General features: G+C 39.2%; 2 protein-coding genes across 2 annotated transcripts in view; one reads left to right on the top strand and one right to left on the bottom strand.

Moving 5' to 3' along the window:
* LOC138785683 (tight junction protein ZO-2-like) overlaps positions 1-23,539 on the top strand; it is a 273,858-nt gene that overhangs the window by 232,251 nt on the left and 18,068 nt on the right. The gene's annotated exons all lie outside the window — the stretch shown is intronic.
* The window catches only part of APBA1 (amyloid beta precursor protein binding family A member 1), a 120,382-nt gene continuing 98,329 nt past the window's right edge, over positions 1,487-23,539 (bottom strand). Inside the window, exons 7-13 of the mRNA XM_069961868.1 lie at positions 23,121-23,207; positions 18,960-19,145; positions 14,152-14,331; positions 13,065-13,277; positions 12,582-12,701; positions 8,164-8,304; positions 1,487-7,300 (exon numbers count right to left, since the gene is read on the bottom strand). Of these exons, the coding sequence (XP_069817969.1) occupies positions 7,229-7,300; positions 8,164-8,304; positions 12,582-12,701; positions 13,065-13,277; positions 14,152-14,331; positions 18,960-19,145; positions 23,121-23,207 (999 nt within the window). The 3' untranslated portion in view covers positions 1,487-7,228. The remainder of the gene's footprint in view (positions 7,301-8,163; positions 8,305-12,581; positions 12,702-13,064; positions 13,278-14,151; positions 14,332-18,959; positions 19,146-23,120; positions 23,208-23,539) is intronic.

Raw genomic sequence — 23,539 nt, 5'->3', positions numbered from 1 at the left:
TACATAAGTTGTGGCCAGTCGCTTATGGGATGATTTTGTCTTTTAATCTTGTCTTGTAATTTTATCTAAGATCATGTAGTATCTGTTCTTATAAGAGTTCTGTGCCAGAGCCACTGGTAATGGATAAATACACTGTACAAAGTGAGGTTATATTCTAGGTGTATATGGGTTGGCCCAATGGCTACTTTTACAGGCCCCTAGATTGGTAGCCAAGTAGTTTAAATATTCTAGGTGCACAAGGAGTGGTGACCTTGAGATGCCTGAACTCACTTTAAGGATCCGCAGCAGATCTGCAGCAGATTTGATGGTTCAGATTTGATGCTGTGTTCAGTTATTTAGATCTAATCTGATGCGGATCTGCAGAAGAATATCCGCTGCAACACGGTGTGTGTGAAGCTACCCTTAGTGGCAGCCCAACAATTGATGACACTTTGCACAAACTTTCTCTTTCACACTGTTTTCATGATTCACATACTATTTATTTTTATTGTCACCATTTGCTTACTTGTCAATATTGCCTGTTTACAATTTCACTCAAAGAATGTAGTGTCCTCTAAGCTGCATCGTGTGAAGAAGTCCCTCCAGGAGGTGTACGGGAGGTATCTGTGGCCATCAGTTTCCTCACCTCCCTGCAACCCTTGCCTTTCACATAAGGAAGCAAACCAGTTTTTGTGCTCCATGATGGACACTGGGGTGGCAGAACTTGTCAAAGGCAAAAGGAAAAAGACAGGGTGTCCCTGGCTAAAAGGGGGAGGGGGAAGCATCCGTTATCTTTTAACATGGAAGTCAATGGAAAAACAGATTCAAATGTACTGCACACAATTACATCCATTTATTATTCGCTTTTTTTTTCATAAGATGTATACAGTACATTAAACATACTGCAAAAACACTGTGTGAACCCAGCCTAAAGCTCAAAGCGATGGCTAACCTTGACACTCCAGCTGTTGCAAAACTACAATTCCCATGATATCTGGCCAGCCAAAGCCATATCTTTGGTTGTCAAGGCATGATGGGAATTGTAGTTTTGCAAAAGCTGGGGTGTCAAGGTTAGCCATCTGCCCTAAGTCATCTAGCCCCTGACATGCACGTATGGCCAACTATGAAACTCTGCACCTTCTACTCAGGACCTTAAACAAAAAAGCATGGTTCTGGTACCCACAGCCTGTCCTTCCCAATACTGTAAGCGTTGCCCAAAAGGCTTACAACTCTCATAGTGAGTTCTCTTAGGTGGCTGTTCATGAGTCTAATAAACCTAAAGTCTCCTGCATGGAACAGGTGGAGAGAGACCGTCTTTCATCACTTCCAACCATTTTTTCTTGCAGTTTTTACACACAGCACAGCAAAGAGTTCTTTATCTTTCTGCACACACTTTACTGGTAGACACACAATAAAAGAAGAAACTGTACACAAGAACACCAGCAACTCTGCTCACTTATACAATAAAAAAGGCACAATACACAAGAACTCCAATAATTCTGACCACTTTTACTTGTACTCATTTTTTTTTATTACTATTGTTGTTGTTGCAAATGTTACAGACGTCAGCAAGCGCTTAGTTAAATAAAAGATACATGGCCGAGTAGATACACCACAACAAAGTAGCTTGCGAATCAATGGAACCGTTGCAGCTGCATCACAGATAAAAAGGGGTCAGGGATCTGTGACAAAGCCGTCAGAGGAATTACATTCAGTAGATGTGCAGTATCAACATTCCAGACTCACATTGATTCCTTTTAGGTTTGCTGTTTACAAAGAACAATATTGTTACAAATACATTACTATACTTTCCCAGCGATTTACAATAATTTCTAGTCCACCCTCTTTACAGAACAATAATATAACTGCATATCCTAAGTACTCTGCTAGGTATGTACAGACGTCTTCTGACGCAGCTGTGATTTTGTACAAATAATACTTGAAAAGAAAAAACAAAATAAAAGAATTACCAGGATATCGCTAAGATGTTTTAACCCAACCATAGGTCAAGTAAGCGTAAATTTGCGTAAATGAGTTAAATATCTATATATATAAAAAAAATTCCTCCTAGGAATCTGTATGAAAGTAAATAAGACAGCAGTGCATATGTTGTAAAACAGGCTCGTGGTGGAATGTTCCAGGAAAATGAGGATGTGAAGTATTGCAACTTTATTTGGAACAGTTGTGAGTTGTACAGCACTGTGCTTCCCTGTGAGGAATGTAAGACAGCGACACTTGTGCTCTTCTATGTGACTATTAAACAGTATAATAAAAATGGTCAGTATTCTAGTGGAATGTACTGTGGATTGGGCAAGCGGGATTAGCTGTGACGCTTACCACAAATGTTGCAATTTCTCATAATATAAATAAATATTTCATGCCGTAAGGTAAGAGAGGTGTTCTGCTTCTAGACCACCTTATCTAGTATGACTTTCCATGCCAGAAATGAGTCTGAACAGAATGTATTTCTCCTTCAGTTGTAAAAAATAGTACATCCCTATTATCTATGTGTAGCAAACATGGTGTTAGATATCAGATATTGCACAAAGTACCACGCATATTTATGACAATAAAATGAACAAAGTGTACAATAAAAAATACAAACATAGTATATAACTTCTCACAATCATGGCGGGAAACCCTAAATGAAGAACAGGGTAGTTGAAACTTCTTAATGTATTCTGCTTCTACCCCTGAGAGCCATGCTTGACACTTGCAACACTTATTACATAGCCCCTGTTTATCTTGTCTCATGCAGTCCTTGTTTCTTTACCCACAATGCAGCACATTATGCTATATAAAAACAACATTTTTGTGTTGGTTAAATATTCTGTGCACTCAATATTTTAGAATCATTCTGTCAAGCATAATCAACATATCCTTCGTGTTTATATCACATCTGAACTTAGAATTACAAATTTGACTGAGGTCATACTGGCAGAAAATCTATTATTAAACTAAAAATATCATTTTCTATTAAATTCTATCGCCATCTGCCAGACAAATATTTACTCTGCCTCTTCCCATTAAGGTTGGACCTCTCTCTGTAGTCAAGTGCATATGTTCCATATAAGTAACTATGGGGCCCTTGGAGACAGGGGACCCAGCAACAGCTATGTCATGAGGATCTATGCGAGACTCCCCTTTCCAAAGTAATCAAATTCTTAAAGGGATTTTCCTGACATAAGAATTTTAAATGCAGGGAGGTCACTGTAAAAATAAAGAAGGTAGCATACTCACCTGTCCCAGTCCCCCACTGCTGTATTTTTGAAGTTTCTTGGTCCCTGACGTTCACTGCTGCAGATGACATTTCATATGTGCAGAAAATGCTCGCTCAGCAAATCACCAGCAGAGGCAAGTCACCGTTGTGACCAGTGATAAGCTGAGTGGGCATTTCCTGCAAAACAAAACTTTATAGGAAAGCTGGAAAAGCAATGAGCAGCAGGGACCAGGAGACATCAGAACAGCAGCTGTGGAGGATTAGAGCAGGTAAGTTTGCCTTATGTTCTATTCTTAAAGTGCCTTTACTGCATTAAAAAAAAAATTCTATGCCACAAAAGCCCTTTAACAAACAAGGTATTCAGGAATTGCGCGTGATTCTTCTTTGCTATGGAGACCACTCTTTGCTATATATGCCAAAGGCTATAGTACTGTGTTTCTGAGAGACTGGCAGCAAAAAAAAACAAAACAAAAAAAAAAACAATACAGTATTTTAAAGCTCATCAGCATGAAACCCTTAGCTCATTTTTATCTACAGAGCTTCCAAGCATTGCTGAACTTAGAAGCCCAATACAGAATTAAGGAAGCTCTGACACGCGTGCTCCATTAATTCTATGGTATTTTTAATTCTTACTCTTGTGATCAGGTATGTCACTTACATTCATCCTCGGTGCTACTCTCATGCTGTTTGTTATGAAATCTGCCTCCCGGTAAAGCCGTTAGGAGCACTGGAGGTGGAGCTATTGAACCCCCCCCCCCAAGCACCAATATGCCCCTGGTCTGGCCGCTGCACTGATTATCATTAAGAGGCAAGCCAGGGGTGGATTGGCACACGGGGATGGTAGCTCCTCCCTTAGTGCTTTTAATGGCCTTTTAATGGCAGTGGATCTTATAACAAACTGCATGGAAACTGTGCCGAAAATGAAGGTAAGAGAAATACCTTCATCCTCGTTGCCCTGTATGCACTAGGGAGCTATTAGTAAATTAGATTTGTCTAACCTGCTGATAGTTTCCCTTCAAGTTCTGTTGTACATTTTTCCCCTGTCACTGCCAGATGACTGCAGGTCTCTCAGATTAACAGGAACAGTTACAATTCTGGACTCATATGCTAATAAATAAATAAATACAATGCCAATCGTCTTCATATCAAAGCTCTCAAGGAAGCGCCAACTCTCTAAGACACAAATAAATGTTCTTCACACCTTACAAATAAACCCTGTTATACAGGTGAACACAAATATCTACATCACAATATAAATATTCATTGCATTAGATCTGTTGGGGTCAGGCTGACCCAAACCTTTGCTTTTGTATTAAATATTATACTTGCTCTGTGAAATAACATTAGGACTATTTAGCGATATATTTCTTGAGTGAGAGCAACTACCTACAGTTATGTAAGTGGGACGGAAATTGGTCCACATCCTTTTTATGTAAACATGTCCTTTTAAACTTGGGAGAAGTTTAGAGGGAAGATAACTTATCCTAATAATAATAATAATGTTATGTGGACGCGCACAATATTGCACATGACTAACGGTGTAGACATTGTCAATCAAATTGTGTAAACAGAGTTAGCTGGAAGCTATCAGTTCTAAAGTCACTAACTGTATGGAGTTTACAATATGTCACCCCCGCCACACAAACTACAATGTCAATACAGGTATGTGTCAATATGTTGTCTCAGAAAGATGGTCACATGGCCAGTAATAATAATCCAGCTAACACAAGCCTTACCATTACATGTACTGTAATATATGGGAAATAACTTTATACCACTAGCATATTGATCTCCAAACTCCAGTCAAAAAGGGCTGTCTAGCTGAAGTGCCACTGACCCCCATTATGGCTCGCAAAGACTATAAGGGTGGGTTCACACTATGGAATCCGGCGGATTCCGGCACCAGTACACGCTCAGGGCCGCACGCCTCTCTGCCCGTGCCATAGACACCATTCCGCCGAAAGAATTGACATAGAGAAATCGGCCCGCCCATAGAATTGTGTCTATGGAGTCGGCGGAATGGCACACAGCCGTGAGCACATATTAGCGACGGAATCCCCCGGAATTTATCGGTGCATATTCCGTAGTGTGAACCCACCCCAAGAAAGGAGGCCAGATAGACAGTCCTAAAAAGAAAGTATTTCAGACATTTTCTAATTATTATGTCCTATTAAAAAATAGAAATTCCCCAAAAAGGAAAAATGGTCATTCCCATTCAGTACACTTTTACATTGGTTTAATTTACATTTGATAAATTTAAATTAATTTCAAGGCTTTTTTTCAGTTGTTTAAACCTCAAAAACGACAGTTTCTTGGAATGTAATTTCAAAAATTTTGTGCCATTTTCCAAATAGCCCAATAGCATTTGTTGTAGCAAAAAAAAGTGGGGAAAAAAAATCTGTAAAAATTGTATTTAAAAAACTGGTGAATTTTTTGCATTAAAAATTTCCTTTTCTTCAGAATGAATATACAGACCATACAGCCTTAATTACCTTTTGGTTTGGAAACACCATCAGTCTTGACAACTAAAAAACAAAGTTGGTAGGCTGCATATATGATCTTTTGATGACATATATCTACACATATAGCCTAGTGCTAAATATAAATAATATTTAGGTATTGACTATATTCTGTAATCTCATCTCTCAGACTCACCCCCTCAATGAAACAAGGTCTGTATATGTAAGGCCAGAATGTCATGTTCCCAGCCCTTATGCTAGTCCTTGTCATTTCCATAAGCCATTTAACAAGATAGACACATTCTAAACATTGTAACAACCATCCTAATCTAACCTGTTCCCTATGGCACCTCTTCTGAGCATTACACACTTTAATAGCTAAGCAGCAGCAATTGTAGGGCATAACTGCACAAAAATGCTTATTAGACATCCCCGTTCCCTGCCTTATAGTATATATGGATATGATATTGTTCAGTGTAGACAGACTGCTCATTAAAGGATCTGTTACAGTGGTCACTGCGTGATGGGAAATAAAGTAAACTTGTCCGGCTCTGCATCAGTGCCCTAAGATTTGTAAGACAGTGGGCCATAGTTTACTAGCACGCCACGTTCCATGATGCCCAAACCCCTTGGTAAACAAAAGAAGGAATGTAAAATCACACATAACCACATGGTCTTAAAGTGCAGGGAGGAGTTAACATCTGAGAAGAAAAAAAAAGGTTATAAATAATGGTCAAAAAGAAAGACCTTACGTGGAGCTCCTATGTCCAGCTCTGGTCTTTTTACTAGTAACTGTGTCATTTATCCACTACACTTTATAATGTGCAAATAAGCCACCTTTGTTATTTGGAATATATCTTTCTAGCAAGATACCTTCGGCTAGCGGAGCCAGGTTCAAACATTTCTATTGTAGAAGAGTAGATGGTGGTCAATTCCTAGAAGTATTATGTAATACCCTTGTAGGATGCCACCTGTTACTTAATCCTATTGCAAGATTCTCCATTGAGTTTCAACAGTGTTTTGATACAGTGAACACCACAGAAGCACACATAGTATAACTTATAAATTCAAGGTGACCCAGAGCTTCATGCACAGCCTTCCGAGTTGTAACTAAGATTCAGTCCTGCTACTTTATTACTGTGACACATGCATTAGGGCTTTTTAGTAACATATGATATTCAGAACTGGCCAATTTCAAGTGTTAGAGTTATAAGTGCATGAAACAACTGTATAGTATGATATCCATAAACAGTAGCTTAATAACCTTAACGAATTTTCTCTGTATGAACAAGTTTCAGAGATGACACCTTCTGAGGCTCAAAGACACTCTATCGCATATGTAAGGTGTCTTCCTGACACATGTATTAGCTTAGTTAATAGTGGGACGTGTTGCCTTTAAAGTTATGACGTTCTATGAAACACTCAGTTCATGGGCATCAAGAAAATGGACAGAAAAAAAAAGAGTAGTATTCCTGGAGATGTTTCTGCAGACACAAAGGCAGCACTAGGAAAAGAACCACGGGTGAGGCCAATTGTCCTCCATGCATGTTGTGAAGTAGCAGAGAGGATATCAGATGTAAACTGGTTGCTCCTGTGCAGTCAGCAGTCGGTACATTGCCGCTGGCATTGTCTTCATGTGTATCTGAGGAGATTAAAAAAAAATGTTACAGCTTGTATGGATGATCTCATATATGCTCATATAACACTGAATGTAATTCTCTGAATAGTTATAGGCTTTTATTTTTTTAAAGAGATTTTCTGAGCAAAATAAAAAAATTGCAGGGGGTGATGTAATAATAATAAAAATAATAATAAAAATAAATAAATAAATACTAAAGTTATACTCACCTCTCCCGATCCACCACATCAGCCACCCAGACAACCCCTTTAAGGCACAAAGGCATTAATAAGCAATAAAGATCAGTTAGCCTAAATGTATTCCTAAAGTTGACCACTAGTGGCTGCTGTTTTACTGTGAAGAGTATGTGCTATTTTACTATATATGACAATCTGAAGCTGCTGTTTTACTCTTACACTTGCCCTTTACCAATGATGTTTCTGAAAGACATCTTGCTTTGCGTTTATTCCTTCTTAAAGGGATTGCCTACTTTATGTCTAATTCTAACAAACGCACGGCAAGCAAGAGTATATGCAACTTTGCTGATTTCTCTTTTTGTGAAGGAAGCTTTTAAGTCCAACAAATAAATATTGTGATAGTATCAATGAGACCAAACTTAGTCATAAGTAGACCAGGTGTGGTCTATTAAACCTTATGGCTACACCAGGGGCACTCCACAGTGAATGTTAGAATCCAGCATACAGCTGAATGTGACATGATAGTCGAAATGAGTGGGTTTGCCCAACTTGTGCATGAACATGGTCCGCTATGGACACTGCCATGCTAAAAGCCCCTATGGTGTCCATTACAACCAGTTGCAATGCTTGTTCATGTGGTATGAATGAAATATTATAGTGTGCAGCCAAACAAGATGGTTCTTGCCTTACCTCACCAACAGCATTGGAGAGAATATGAACTATCTTCTCATGAGGGGTCGCTACAACACTCTGTCCGTTAATTTCTATGATGCGATGTCCCACTCGTACACCACCTCGTTCTGCAATACCTCCTCGCATCAGGCTGCAGATCTGAATATGAAAGAGCCACATGGAACACATAAGATAGTAGTTTCTACTGGCAGCAGTTCTCACACAAAATTAGCAATCACATAAAAAATCCATTTTTGGCAAAATGTACAGTATTTGTTTAAATAGTAAATTTAAAGGATGTAAACTTTTTGACAAATTTTTATGCTTTCCTGTATTCTTTATTTTTAGCTCTTCCTAATAAACTGCAGAAGGACCGCTATTACTGTATATAAGAAATACAAATAGCACAAAGCTCTGGTTTACTATACAGGACACTTTAGGAAATTGCATTATAGATGGGATTCTAAAAATATACCAAGTTTTTGCAAAGGAATGATTCATTCCATAAATGTTTCTGCAGAATCTGCATATATTTCTTCCAGCTCTATTCAGAGTAAATTTCTGCAACAAATCTGCTACATGTAAAAATATCCTAACAGACAACAAGATCTGGTCTCCCATTGGTTGCTAATGTAAAAGGAACACTTTATTTTGTAGACAGCAGCTGCATGGAGGTAACAAGGAATTAGATTTTCCTGTCCTCTTTCACATAGACAGAAGATCCAGTGGTAATGTTATATCACAAAGTTTCTAATTACAGAATTCATTGAATGAATACTTTAAAGCCGTTTTTATGTTTAGGAAATAATGGAGGTCTGTCAGGAGGCTTCAGGGAATAGTCAGTATTTCCTGTCCGTATAAACTGAAAGGCAAAAAAAAGTTTCCAGCTTGTCTTCTCCTCCGGTGAGCCAAAGTGCTGGGGAGAGAGTGGCCTCCTGTGGCCGGAGGCATAATCTGCCTCCATCGAGAAGAATGACTAAAATGGCTCATCACTGTTAAACACAGCGCCAAAATAAACTGTATGCGCTAAAGATTAAAACACATATAGTTAAAGGCTCAGGTGCAGCATGCAGCTGCACTTGCAATTTGACAGGATCTGAAGGGTGTCCATGCCCAATACAACCCTATGGGTCGGGAATTCTATCTGGATTTCTTCATAAGAAATCTTGATAGATCTACCTGACGTACCTGTGGCCTAAGTGCTTCACACCAAAGCTGCTGGGTTCAAAGCCTATTGGCCCGTTTTTGATACAAAAAAACACATTCTTGGGTAACAACAAGGTTCTAAAGGATAAAAAATCCTAGTTTTTTTTATCTCATCAGTTCTACAGTGTCTTTACTTCAGAAGGCTTTATTAACACAGTTGTATTTTGTGACTAGATGTAGTGATTATATTGAGATATTGAGAAAAACTGGCTAACAATAGGATGCCATCAAGAGAAGGGGGGTAAACCTATACCAAAAAGCTTTGGAAAAGGGGTCCTTGCATTTCTCTGACGAGATACAATTCCTATTTGGGATTTCATAAACTGTATGAAATTCGGGAGGGGGAACACAGCCTAATTCTGTGAAAGATATTGTAGTAAGGAAACTAACAATGACAGGCAATGTGAAAGCTAAGACAGTACAGGAGTCCTGAATCCACTTTTCTTCCTTTTCCTACCACCATGACCTCTGCAATGGTTAAGGATGTTTTCAATACCAAGTCTTAGGTTTTGGAGAAACAGTTTGGAGCAAAGAGATTGAACATCTAATTATGGATGGATGAATAAGTGGACATTCCCAAACCATGATGGCATGTCTGGTCCCAGGTGTGCCCGTCTCCGAGGATGATACTTAATGTAAACTCCACTATGATTCCAGTGGTGAGGCAGGGTGTCAATGAGGTGTGGTCTTGAGCACCCGTGCCCTAGGCCTGCAGCGCCTCTCTCCCCCTCTCCCATGGGCGTACCAAAAAAGAAGAAAGGCGGGGAGTGAGGCGCTGCAGGCCTAGGACACGGGTGCTCTAGGCCCTGCCTCTTTGACACCCTGCCTCGCTGCACTGCCAGAATCAAAGCTGACTTTACACCGAATACCAGGATTAGCAAAACTTGAATTCTTTCTTCCAAAAACAGCACCACACCTGTCCTCAGACAATGGAACAGAGCTGCAATCCAGCACTTGAACTGAAGACAAGAGTGGTGCTGTTTTTGGAAGAAAACAGGTATATTTTACTAAACATAATATTTTGATGACAGCTGCAAACGTAAGCTTTAAATGGTCTTTCAGATTAGTAGTTGTCAGAAAACACATTGTGGTATTGAACCATCTGTCTAGTACCAGTATAACATAGCACTCTATAAAATGTGGAGCGGCTGTTGTATTCATCTTCCTTGCTTAGAAATAAGAAACTGCCTCCCAGTTTGTAATCCGTATATGCAGCGTCCAGGTATTTTTAATTCATCGCCGTGGTTCAGGAGAACATCAGTCACAGAACAAGTCAAGTGGTAAAATTAGACTATTGTCTGCCCTGCATGCATAAGCGACATGTCTATACTTCTATTTCAGCCATAGCTATTTCTCACCAGTGCTACAGCGTATGAGACAGTGCCAGAGGCTTGTGAACAAAAGCTAATAATAAACCAAGCAAATTATTCATATCTCCATGAGTGTCTTAGTTAAAAATACTCTCCAGGGAAAGCAGCGGTGCTATGAATCTGCGAGCGCTCAGTGCTCATTTCAAGCCACAACTTGCAGGTTAGGAACAGGATGATAAGTATGGTTAGGAGAGCGGCCACCTGGGGAAAATGCACCCTGCACAAGTAGCTCAACTTACTTTCTAATGTTAGCTTTAGCTTTTAATGTAGTTCATGCATTTTTTTCACCTTAAAGTATAATGTTTTATAATTCTTTTCAGATACATTCCTGGTTTAAAAGAAATGCATGTCATCACTGCACAGCCTTAGGGCACAGAGAGTCCCTATGGGTCAGTACTAACCTTATGAGGCATTCTATTCCCCTCCAGAAGCTTTTATGAGAGAATAACTTTATTCTATCTATATCTGTACTATCTCACCCTGCATAATAAATTTGGTGAATGTTAGACTTTATGGCTATGTTCACACAACAATTTTCATTGGCTGTTATTTGACACCCAAAGTAACAGCCATTATTTAACTTACTTTGGCAGCCATCATTGCAATGACGACCATTGGTACGATATTTAGGTTTAGGATGGACAATGGTTGCATTCAACACCCTTTTGGCTGTGGCTATTTTTAAGATCCATTGAATTATGTTGAAAAGACAGTAAAAGGACGGCCAAAAAAAAAAATCTGTGTGTGTGAACAACTTAAAATAAAGTCCATTGTCCACTAAAAAACGCCTGCCAATAAATGTCCTGAACATTAATTTGACGGCTGCTGCAAACAACGGCCATTATTCTACACACTGCGTGAACTAATGGCCGTGGTTTCCATAGACTTCAATGGAAATCACTGAAAACTGAAAATAAATATTTTACTTTAAATAAAAATGACCGCCATTATTTTACTAAAAAAAAGACAATGGGGGAGATTTATCAAACTGGTCTAAAGTAGAATTGTCTTAGTTGCCCCTGGCAACCAATCAGATTCCACTTTTCATTTTCAAAGAATCTATGCGGAATGAAAAGTGGAATCTGATTGGTTGCTAGGGGCAACTAAGACAATTGCACTTTACTCCAGTCTGATAAATTCCGCCCCCAGCCCCCTTCCTTTCCATTAAACACTACATTTACATGGTGTATTTGTAGGTATATTTAATATACTGAATTTATTGGGAACACTCAGCACAGTTCACGTGTCGTAAAAGGTTACAGAACATAAAAATGCACTTAATCATTTGCAAGAACTTTTTGAAGCTTATATAAACACCCTAAAGTACACATATAAAAAAAATCTGCCTTGAAATACATACGCATTTTTTGTAACTGCTATTTTATATCACGTAAACAAAACCTAAGCCCCAGCACCAGTCTAGAGAGGCAAAAAGTGTCTAAAATACAGTACATAATAAGGCTATGTTCACACACAGTATTTTTGCTCAGTACTATGGTCAGTATTTTGCAACCAAAGCCAGGATTGGATTAAAAACACAGAAAGGCTATGTTCACACACTGTTGAAATTTAGTGGATGGCCGTCATTTCATGGCAAATAATGGCCATTATTTCAAAACAACAGCTGATGTTTTAAAATAATAGCAAATAATTGCCATTAAATGGTGGTCAAATTTCAACATTGTGTGAACATAGCCTTTCTGTGTTTTCAGTCCACTCCTGGTTTTGGTTTCAAAATGCTAACCAAAAATACTGTGTGAGAACATAGCCTAAATGTAAATCGTGAGATGGTAAACCCTGGGAGCGACTGACCACCCAGTTACCACAATGTATACATCCATATAGATTTCAGATACTCACAATTCCATTCTGTACACTGAAGCCCAGCTGGTATCTAAGGTCAGGTCTTCGGATTAAGACAGTTGTAACTGGAGGACACCTCACAATATTCAGCTTCACTCTGGACTGGTTCTTTAAGCCCTTAAAAATACAACAATAAGGTTTAACTATATTAAAAGTATGTATACACAACTAAAACACTGGCTTTGTATAGTACATCAATGGAATAAATTTAGTATATAAATGGGAAAGGTAATAGTCCCAGAGGTGGGACATGCAGTATCAGACATTTACAGTATAATTTGTGCTAATCCTATAAATAACCTAAATGAGAATACCGTCTTAATTTTTAACTGAAAGGAAAGCCACTTTGCTTTGTTTCTTTATATGTACGTTGGGTTGTTGGGGAGAGCTCTGGAGCATTATAAACGTTGCACACCTTTACAGCAGAGTTCAGTGCTATTGCATAAACCTGTCATTCTTCATACTCAACTAGTATTTTACCTTTATTATGCTCTGACAAGTGGACAGAGGTAATCCAACTAAACTGGTGCCATTGATCGACATGATTTGATCCCCGATATTTAGTTTCCCTGACTTCTCGGCAGGCCCTCCATGCATCATATTAGCAATAATAACTGTTGGCAGAATGGAGCCCCAGCCAGATTCTACAATCACAACACCAAGGATCTCACCCTTCTGTTTCTCAATAAAAACCTGCAAAACAAGGTCACATGGTAAGAAGAATTATTTTTTAGAACAGTATCAACTGTGAGTCTAAACATCTTGCATTTATGAATCAGAAAATGTTTGGCTTTTTCGGTGGTTTATGGGAGGGATGTATTATTTTGCTCTTTACATCAGCCTTTGGCATAAAAGTCAAAATTCTCTGTGCAATGATCATTTACACAAAATCAGCAACTTTTTGCTCCTGTTACATTGCACCTGCCACTTTTACTGCTTTGTGGGAAAGGGGCGGGCCCACACAGTCCAGTACATTTACTATAATTCCCACCAGTAACTGGTGTAAATTAAGGCAGACATCTACAAAAGTTCATAGCTCGGGATGTCACTAAGGCTGTGTTCCCTGCTTACTGAAGCCATCTCGGAGACTTCTGATCCCATCTCTAAAGTCACAGGTTGCATAGCCAATCACTGACCGAGACAGGACAATGATGCGACCAGTGATTGGCTGAGCAGGCTGTCACTTCAGAGAAAGGTTGGGAAGTGCCAGAGGTGGCTGTGGTGAGCGGAGAACACAGGCACAAAGCCGCAGGACACCGGGGGAGCCTGGACGGGTAAGTATAACCTTTATTTAATTTATTTTCCCCCTAACATTAGCTGTTGACCGCGCATTGATACTACACGTAGAGCTGAGCGCCCGGCAGCTGGTGATTTTAAAGTATTTTTAAAAGACAATGATCAGCCAATGATCTTTTCTTCTGCTGATTGTTGTGTTTATTACACAGAACAATAAACTGCTGTAATAGGGCCCTTTCTCTTGATGGATTCCTTTATACACATTAGTTAAAATATACTGAAAAACATTTACAGGGGGTAGGCAGAGCATACATCAGAAAAAAATACATACATCTTTGCAGTTCTCGGATTTGGAGAAGTGGATGAGGTCATCATTATACATGTCCTGGGTATTGAGTAAATCACTGTATTCCTTCTGGCTCAGATCTTCAGGGTTAATGCCATTGGCTCTCAGGAATTCCTGGTAAGCAACACTGAATGCCTGGCCTATAGACTGAGCGATGAGCTGGGCCTGCACACACACACAACATGGAGAGAAAATAATACCACAATCACTCATGGCTTAACACTTTTTTCTGCTTTTGTTCCTTTGTGGTAAAAAGTCACTGCTTGTTTGTCTTACATGATACATAGTGACAAGTCTTTACTATGTTATTTTTCAAACGGTTTCCTAACTTTTAAAATGAATGCAGCTTAACAGGTCTTCATTTAAAAGTATAATTTACAAATACATATTGCCTCCTTTATTGTCTTGCTCTGATTTCCTAAAGCTGGCTAAATATGTAAACTGTGCGTGGTCTGGCAAACAAGTGCTTATCTTCTATATGAACAGAAAAATGGGGTAAATTCAAATGCCTGATCCCTCTTTCCCACTGGGGTCAAGTCAGACCACCCATATACAAATTAGATGGTCGACCGGTCCCACCAAAACTGGTGGATTCAGCCGACCATCTAAAGCAGGAATGGGGAACCCTCGGCCCTCCAGCTGTTGCAAAATTACAATTTCCAACAGTTGGAGGGCCAAAGGTACTCTTATGTAAAGTGTATAGCCATTTTTTTGGCCTTCTAGACTTCTAATAGACATAACTCTTTTTTTACCATCTACATAACAATAGAAGGGCTTGTTGTGGTTTTTTACCACTTATAAAAAATAAAAACTTTGGAACTTTTTGATCACCTTTAACTTTTTTCTGGGATGTGATGGCATTTGTTTTTTGTTTTTTTTTTCATTTACGCTGTATTTCAATAGTTTGGACAAATCTGCACCAAATATGTGTTTTGGGTTTTTTTTTGTTTTGAAAAGTGGGGTGATTACAATTTTTATTATTGGGGGTGATTGAAATTTTATGGTTGATTTTGGGCCAATTTTTTCCACTGCATTTAAAATATGAATACAGTCAGCATGTGAAGAAGTATTATTAGTAGTTTTCTGACTAATTATTTCTAACTCATGGCTTCTGTCACTAGTTGAATTTTTAAAAAAAGTTTAGAACATTTATCAGATGTGATAAATTGAAGTGTTTGGTGAAGAAATGTCTTGCTGGTTTTTAATACACAAGGAGTAAAAAAAATGCATGAAACAGTAAGTGCCCTCTACTTCTTTTCTGAATAGAGATGTTGAATTGTTGCAGGACTTCTTTCCACATTAGAGGAGCCCCAGTATAGCAACATTTTGGGTTCCCGCATATAGTCCACTGTGCGTATTGTGCCCCAGCCGTGAAAGGTAGTGAAGGTTGCAGTCTGTGTTATAGACTTTGTATAGTAAATAAACAGCCATTTGGGATCACTATAAACTAAGAGTGCACCCTTAGATGACTTGGAAACAAGGAATATGAAGTATGAAAGAAGAAATGCCATTACCAGATGCCAGTTTGTGTTTAGGCTGGGCACGATTCCCCTGTTCTTTGCACCTAATTAGCATCCATCTTTACAAACTGCCTGCAAGCCAACTGCAGGCAAGGACACAATCAGCGACCAAGGATGACCTGCTGGCAAGGTCACCCAACATCTATTTGGGCAGTTTGTACCCTGTTCTAATTACAGCTGTGCCACTGCTCTGCGCTCGTGTCACGTTGGCTGAACACAAGCGAAACATGTCAGCACTGGAGCTCAGGCACAGAAAATATCAGCAGCCAGCAAAGCTAGAAGAAACTGCGGTAAAGACATTCCCAAGTGGTGAGAAGGAAAAGATAATAAAATTATATTCTATTTACTTAGTACCGTGGTCTTTAGAATAGCCAAGCTAATAGAAACTGACATTCATGTCATTCATTTCCACAGACCTTCCAAGGGAAAAAGATGAGACAAAGGAAATGAAAAATTTTCATTGCCAAATATTCTGCAGTGATCGATGATAGAATTAAACCCACACAAGTATGAAGGAAGATCACCAATGGTACCTAGTCTAGCAATACCTGAGAATGTGGAACATTTATAGACGTACACCTTAACCCTTAGAGGAGCGGGCCAATTTCAATTTTTGCGTTTTTCCCTCCTTGTGCTTAAAAGGCCATAGCACTTGTATTTTTTCACCTAGAAACCCATATGAGCCCTTATTTTTTGCGCCACTAATTGTACTTTGCCATGACAGGCTGAATTTTTTCATAAAGTACACTGCGAAACCAGAAAAAAATTCAATGTGTGGTGAAATAAAAATAAAAAAACGCATTTCTTTTATTTGGGTTGTCGTTTTTACCCTGTTCGGCCTGGGGTAAAACTGACTTGTTATATATGTTCCTCGAGTTGTTACGATTACAACGATATGTAACATGTATAACAAATATATGTTCATCAAAATCGCTCCATTCCCAGGCTTATAGCGCTTTTATCCTTTGGTCTATGGGGCTGTGTCAGGTTGCATTTTTTGCGCCACGATGTGTTCTTTCTATCGGTAACTTGATTGCGCATATGCGACTTTTTGATTGCTTTTTATTATAATTTTTCTGGATTTGATGCACTTTGGGATTTTTTTTGCGCTTGCGTCGTTTACCATGCAAGATCAGAAATGTGATTAATTAATAGTTCGGGCGATTTATTTATTTATTTTTATTTATAACATCGGAAAAGGGGGGTGATTCTGACTTTTATTAGGGGAGGGGGCTTTTTATTAATAACAACACTTTTTTTTTTACACTTATACTAGAAGCCCCCCTGCATTGATCTCTCATTGAAACCTATGCTGCATAGATATGCAGCATAGATCAATGAGATAGGCACTTTGATTGCTTCCAGCTGCTGCAGCCGGAAGCAATTGAGTGCAGAGCCGGGATCAGTTACGAGCGGCACCCGGGACCGCGGTGGTTCACATGGACACATGGAGGCGGCCTGGACGTACGGGTACGTCCAGGGTCGCCTAAGGGTTAAAGTGACACTGTCACTCCCTTTTAACATTATGACTTCTCTACACAAGTGTAAAGGGTAAATTTTGCAGTTTTCATACCTTATTTAATATCATACGTCATGGTGCTTGTTCCAGTAAAAAGTGATCTTTTATCATCTGCGGATTGTGCTATCTGGGCAGGGCTTCACGGCTGAAGTGCCACTTAGCCACACCCACAATGCCACTGTTGGTCCCACCCCTTGTGAAGTCATTGTCGCATAGGCCATGCCCCCTCAGCGGCTGATCCGCAGATGATAAAAGATCACTTTTTACTGGAACAAGCACCATGACGTATGATATATAATATACCTTATTTTATACCATATGTCATGGTGCTTGTTCAAGTAAAAAGTGATCTTTTATCATCTGCGGATTATGCTACATGGGCGGGGCTTCACCGCTGTAGCTTCACTTAGTTCCGCCCACATAGCCACCGTAGGCCCCGCAATTATTAGCATCATCTGTGTATAGGCCTAGGGGGTGGGGCCTAGACAGAGATGACATCACAGAGGGGCAGGGTCTATGGTGCTGTTGTGGGTGGGGCTAATTGGTGCTTGGCCTGAGAAGCACCGCCCAGGTGGCACGACCCGCAGATGATAAAAGATCCCTTTTTACTGGAATAAGCATGATGACGTATGATATAAAATAATGTATGAAAAATGCTAAATTTACCTTTTACACCAGTGTATAGAAGTCAGAATGCAAAAAGGGGGTTACAGTGTCACTTTAAAGAAAAATGGCTTTAGTTTTATATTTTTTTTATCACTTTGTCATCATTTGATCACTCATCTAATGCTTTGTTATGCTCAGTATATCAAAGCATTATACAGTAACACACAGCCCAATACACATTACAACTATGGAAGGCCTTGGGCGTTCTCAAGCTCTCATCTGCTATGGTAACTATTGTCACACAAGGATCTGGCATATTTTGGCACATTTTTCTCTAGTGTACCTCCATTTCAACAATGAGATGCCAGTCCTAATAAATCTGTCTCTTATATTTCAATTTCTTACTATTTTCATAGAAAAGTTATTTTCAATGAATGGAATTGGATAACCCCTTCTGGTTTTGCTCACAGCTCAGACTATATAACAGAGTATCAATGCAGTGTGTATTAGCAGCACAAATCTCTCTTGTTTTCTGATGAATAGCTTTTCCTACAATGATACAAAAAGCGTCTATGTGAGCAACGCTAGGTGAGCATGTCTATTCATATAAGGGTACGCTCACACAGTGCAGAGTCAACATAGATTTTACCAACAGATTTTTACAAATCTCATTCACATGCTTCTGATTTTTATTGTGCAAAAACCGATTTGAAGCAAACATTGCATTATTGTAGACTTTGCATTATCTTTATAGATGATGATGTATATATAATTTATATGTATATATACATAGAAGGCTGATAAACTACAACTTCTTTGTATATTAATAAATGAGTTAGATATACCGTATAAACACTATATATTTTTAGCAATATGTAATCAGTATTTTTTTTTTAACTTGGTGTAAATAATTGGTGAATAATAGAATAATATGGTATTGGTACTGTTTATCAGTAATGTATTGCACATTAGTATATGTTAGTGCTACTAAAACATACTTCTAGGTATATAAAGACTGTGCAGCTCAATAAACAAGTGTATAATCCTGTACTTATGCACGGTTAGTTTCTGGCACCTGATAAAATTAGGAACAGTTGACATTGGAAGTGTGCGTCATTTGTGAGGGCAACAAGTCCCATGGTACTTACGTCCTCGGACTCAAAGACATGGCAGATCATCTTGTACTGTCTTTTTCCATCTTGGGATGGGTGAGAGGCCTCTACGTTATCCTGAGAATTGCTGCGTGGCATTCGCCTGCGTGCCATCAGGACCACAATATTCCCAATATCAGCAATGTATGAAATAGTCCTCAGAGGGTGATCCATCATGGTCTCCTGCATGGTGTAAAGAGGAGAGAGTTAAGATGTGTCCTGGCCAAACATAGAGTCTGCCTCCTGAGACTACTGATGTACTCGGAGAGTCAGGGCTGAGCTACACACAGACTACAGCAGTTTACATTCTAGGTCTCAATGTCAAAGATGACAATCACTTATACCCAGCTACAAGGCATGTGAAGACCTAGTTTTCTGCAGCAAGAACATCGGCAAATACTTCTCCAAACAGTTAACAGACCAGAAAACCGAGCCTGTCCTTAAGGATTAGTACTGAGAAGTCAAAAAAACTAAGGGAAACTGCTTCCAAACATTAAGTAGAAAAAAAATAGAAGAACAAAATAATACAGTGCACATATATCATATTTTCCCATCAGTAGTTCTGACTATAGTGTCCACTCCAAAAATAATGGGATGAAATACCATAAATTATATAAATTAAATTAAATTAAATAGGAAGATATTTTTTGTTCAAGCAAGATGCTGATAAGGCTAGGGCCACACAGCGTTTTTTTTTTTTTAAATCGTTTTTTTGCAAAAAAAAAAAATGATAGAAAAAAAGATACAATTGTGTGCAATCCATTTTGATTCATTTTCTTAATTGACTTCCATTATAAAAAAAGAAACGATCAAAACAGATGCATTTTTTTAGCATACACAAATACGCAACAACGGCCGTAGAAATACAAAAAAAAACGTTGTGTGAACATAGCCTCATACTGATTTCTTTCCTTCTCCTCCTGTGTACTGTATGTTACTCTCGCAAGTGACATTGGTACTCTTACCCTGGCCTTATCAAAAATCAACAGTTTGATGTTATTACAAAGACACTTGTAAGAAGGTCTCTAATCTTTGCTCACATTTCAGAGACAATTGTTTGAGATTCTTGAATTTCCCATGTGTAATCATGAAATATCTCTTAATTCAACCAAAAAACGTATAGTGATGGATAGCACAGCATACCTACTGAGCTACTAGCAGGCCTACTGAGCTAATGTAGTCAACTAGTGACAACCAGTCACAATAAATCCCCCATAATAAAATGACATTCAAAAATGTGTTATGTTACACATTTCATTATCTCCGGCTTATGTGGTTCCTGCTTGTTTGCAGTTTGTATGAATTATCTTGTAGATACTATAACTCCTATCAATGGCAATCATCATCATTGAGTAGCTGCTCACTCATCCTGCAAATACTCCTCCTTCTATCTACTGCAATTATTCTCATTAATTGATCACTTATTCTTCAAGTACTACTATGCCTATCTTCTGCAATTACTTAGGTGAGTAGTAATTCATTACTTTCCCTACCATAACTACTTGGGGCATCTACATACTGGAATACATTATTAGGACCCTGGAAGGGCATCTGATATAGATGAAGCCGGGTTCTGCAGCTTAGTGCCAGTATTGTTGCAGAGTGGACCAGACGTACTGACTGTCTCATTGACCAGCTGCTGATATTCTGTGGGTCAGGTTAGCTTTTTGACGATGTGAACCTAATGGCGAGTCGAGGGGTAAATGCAGTCTAAGATAGATAAGTAAGTGGGCTATGACAGCAGCTCTTTCCACCCTGAAATAAACATGTCTGCTATCATGAAATAGCTGACGGCCCAATGACCGTTCAGCCAAGAGCCATTGCATATTTTGGTCCAACCTTAGGCAAGGCAGACAGCGAAATTAACTGTAACGGGAAAATTCCCAAAGGAAAATTAATCATAAGAAAATATAATTGTGACCACATTTTGCTATTCCCTATAGGATTGTACATGTTGATATGGAGTAATGCTTCAAAATCTTATGTATGGCTGTAAGACAATGCATGCATAATACATATACATTTTCTCGTATTTTTTTTGTACTTTGAAGACTAGCTGACTGAGACTGTCTGCCAGGAATATGAATTCCTGATGTTTTCCCAATTCCCTGGTGGTGCATATGGAGAGATTCGGAGGACAGATGAGAATTTATAAGGAATAGCTGATTATGCAGAATATGTTATAAAGCCACTGTGATGCATATGGTTTGTATATTCCATTTTACTTTAATGTAGATATTTTAGGTGCCCTATGTTAGAGCTGTATGTATAAGCAAGTGTGCAGTCATTTATAGTTATAAGTTTTTAAACTAAAAGTTTTATCTTTGAAATTTTTTTTTTTTTTTTAAAGCAGTCTAATATATATTTAAATGTCACTTTGTAATCTGTTTCTTCAAAAGGAACTAGATTTATCATCCAACCCTACACCTAAGAGTGAGTTTCAGGCTATCTTCACACACCGTATAGTGAAAGTAAATAACAGCTGTAATTTTAAGGTGAAAATAAGGCTGTATTTTGAAGTATGTGTATGGCAGGTTTTACATATGCAGTTTTTGAGCTAGCTTTCATAGCAGTTTTAGGCCTAATGGTCCCCATATACGTTATTATTTTAATGGCAGTACTCACCTTTCGGGGAAGGTTTGGACTTCAGTATAAGGGTCCTATTCCACGGGCCGAGGAGGGCACGATCAACGATGTAAACGAGCGGCGATCTGCTAGATCGCCGCTCATTTACTGGGCCTATTCCACGGCCCGATGATCGTTGAGCGAGGGCTGCAGGGACATCGTTACCGATGTCCTTGCAGCATCATACATTACCTGCAGGTCTTCTTCTCCACGCTGTCTTCATCCCCAGGTCCCGCGAGCTCTATCTCTGAATGGCCGGTCAGCTGACAGGCCACACTCAGCCAATCACAGGCCGCGGCGGTCCCGGCCTGTGATTGGCTGAGCGCTCCGTCAGCTGACCGGTTATTCTGAAGATAGAGCGCGCGGGACCCGGGGATGAAGACAGCGCGGGAAGCCTGGACAGGTAACGTATGATGATGCTGCTGCTGTCAAATCGTTGGTCGCCCACCGCGCACCGCTATTCAACCGTAGCAATGCGCGGTGGGGGAACAATGATTTTAGGTCTGGCCCTAAATGAACGATCAGCCGATGACACGATCATCGGCTGATCGTTCTCTCTAATTCACCGAACGATAATCGGCCGAATCGGGCCAAATGGGGCCGATCCGGCCGATTATCGTTACTGTGGAATAGGGCCCTAATGTGTATGAGGCTCTCCCAACTATCCTTACAGATGATGTCAGTAGAGATAGGGTTCTGGTGTGATGAAAAATGACTCCCTGACCCCTTTGTTCTGGGAGAGATAAGGAGCAATGAGAGCACTCTGGCTTAACCCTCCCCTTCCCAAAGAGAACACAGAAATATTCAGCTATGCTGAATGTTCCTGTGTATGTGGAGGACAGGGGCCAGATGGGAGAGATAACTGAGAGCTGAAGGATTCTTCAGACATTAGTTATAAAAGGGGTACAGATTTATTTATTGGTATAAAAAAAAAAAAAAACATCTAAAACTGCATGTGTGAAATCAGCCTTTGGGTATATGTGTACATTTTTACATATTTGTGTACAATGTATACATGTGTTTGTGTGATCATAATATCAGACTGCAATGTCCACTGGATGGGACACAGTTACACGTCATTAAATTCCCTGCCAAGTTCTTTTAGAGAGGTTATCTACTCTGTACAACTGATGGCTTTCCTCCAGATAGGCCATCAATATTATATTGCCATGAGTCCAACTCCTGCCACCCCTGTCGATCGGCTGTTTGAAGGGACTTGTGCTAGCACCACTACGTCTTCAATATGTACATGCACTCATCCTTGAAATAGCTGTACATTTAGTGGTGACAGTGAAGGAAATTGCAGGGTTGTTCCATTCAAGTGAGCAGACTAAGGCTGCAGATTTCTGCCATGCCACTGCTACTAGTCCAGCAAATCGCAAAGATACAGTAAGTGCAAGTAAACACTGAAATAGCTGCAGCACTTGAACGAACTCCTGAATGGTATATTATAAACTATATTATAACAACGATTTCTGTTCCTATAAAAGTATATCCTTCTTTTACACATTTACACACTCGAAGCCTTATTACCTGTGTATCTGCATTCAATACTTTTATTCTTTGAGTAGAAATAAATAAGTCCACTTCAGTCATGGGTTGTGCTTCTCCTTCTGCCGCCTACAAAAACAGCAAGTCAAAAAGTGAAGACTTTTCACTTACAAATTCAAAGATGTTGTCCAAGACTAGACAAGACTAAACACACAGTGCACAGTGCTTCAGAACAGCAGACTCACAAAAGATAAAATAAATCAAATGTGTAACTTACTTTAGCAAGTTATTATGACTTTATTGTACAATTTTGAGCATAGGCATCTTCTGTCTTCATTTCTTTTTAATGTCACAAATCACTATGTATCACAATTTTTATAGGGAAGGGGGGTATTTAATAGAGAATAAACATGATGGCAACCTCCATTTATACATATGGCTTGTGCTGGTGGAAACTGTAG

The sequence above is a fragment of the Dendropsophus ebraccatus genome, chromosome 3 (assembly GCF_027789765.1).
Source record: "Dendropsophus ebraccatus isolate aDenEbr1 chromosome 3, aDenEbr1.pat, whole genome shotgun sequence".
Classification (NCBI taxonomy): domain Eukaryota; kingdom Metazoa; phylum Chordata; class Amphibia; order Anura; family Hylidae; genus Dendropsophus; species Dendropsophus ebraccatus.
This window is presented reverse-complemented; position numbering and strand designations above follow the sequence as displayed.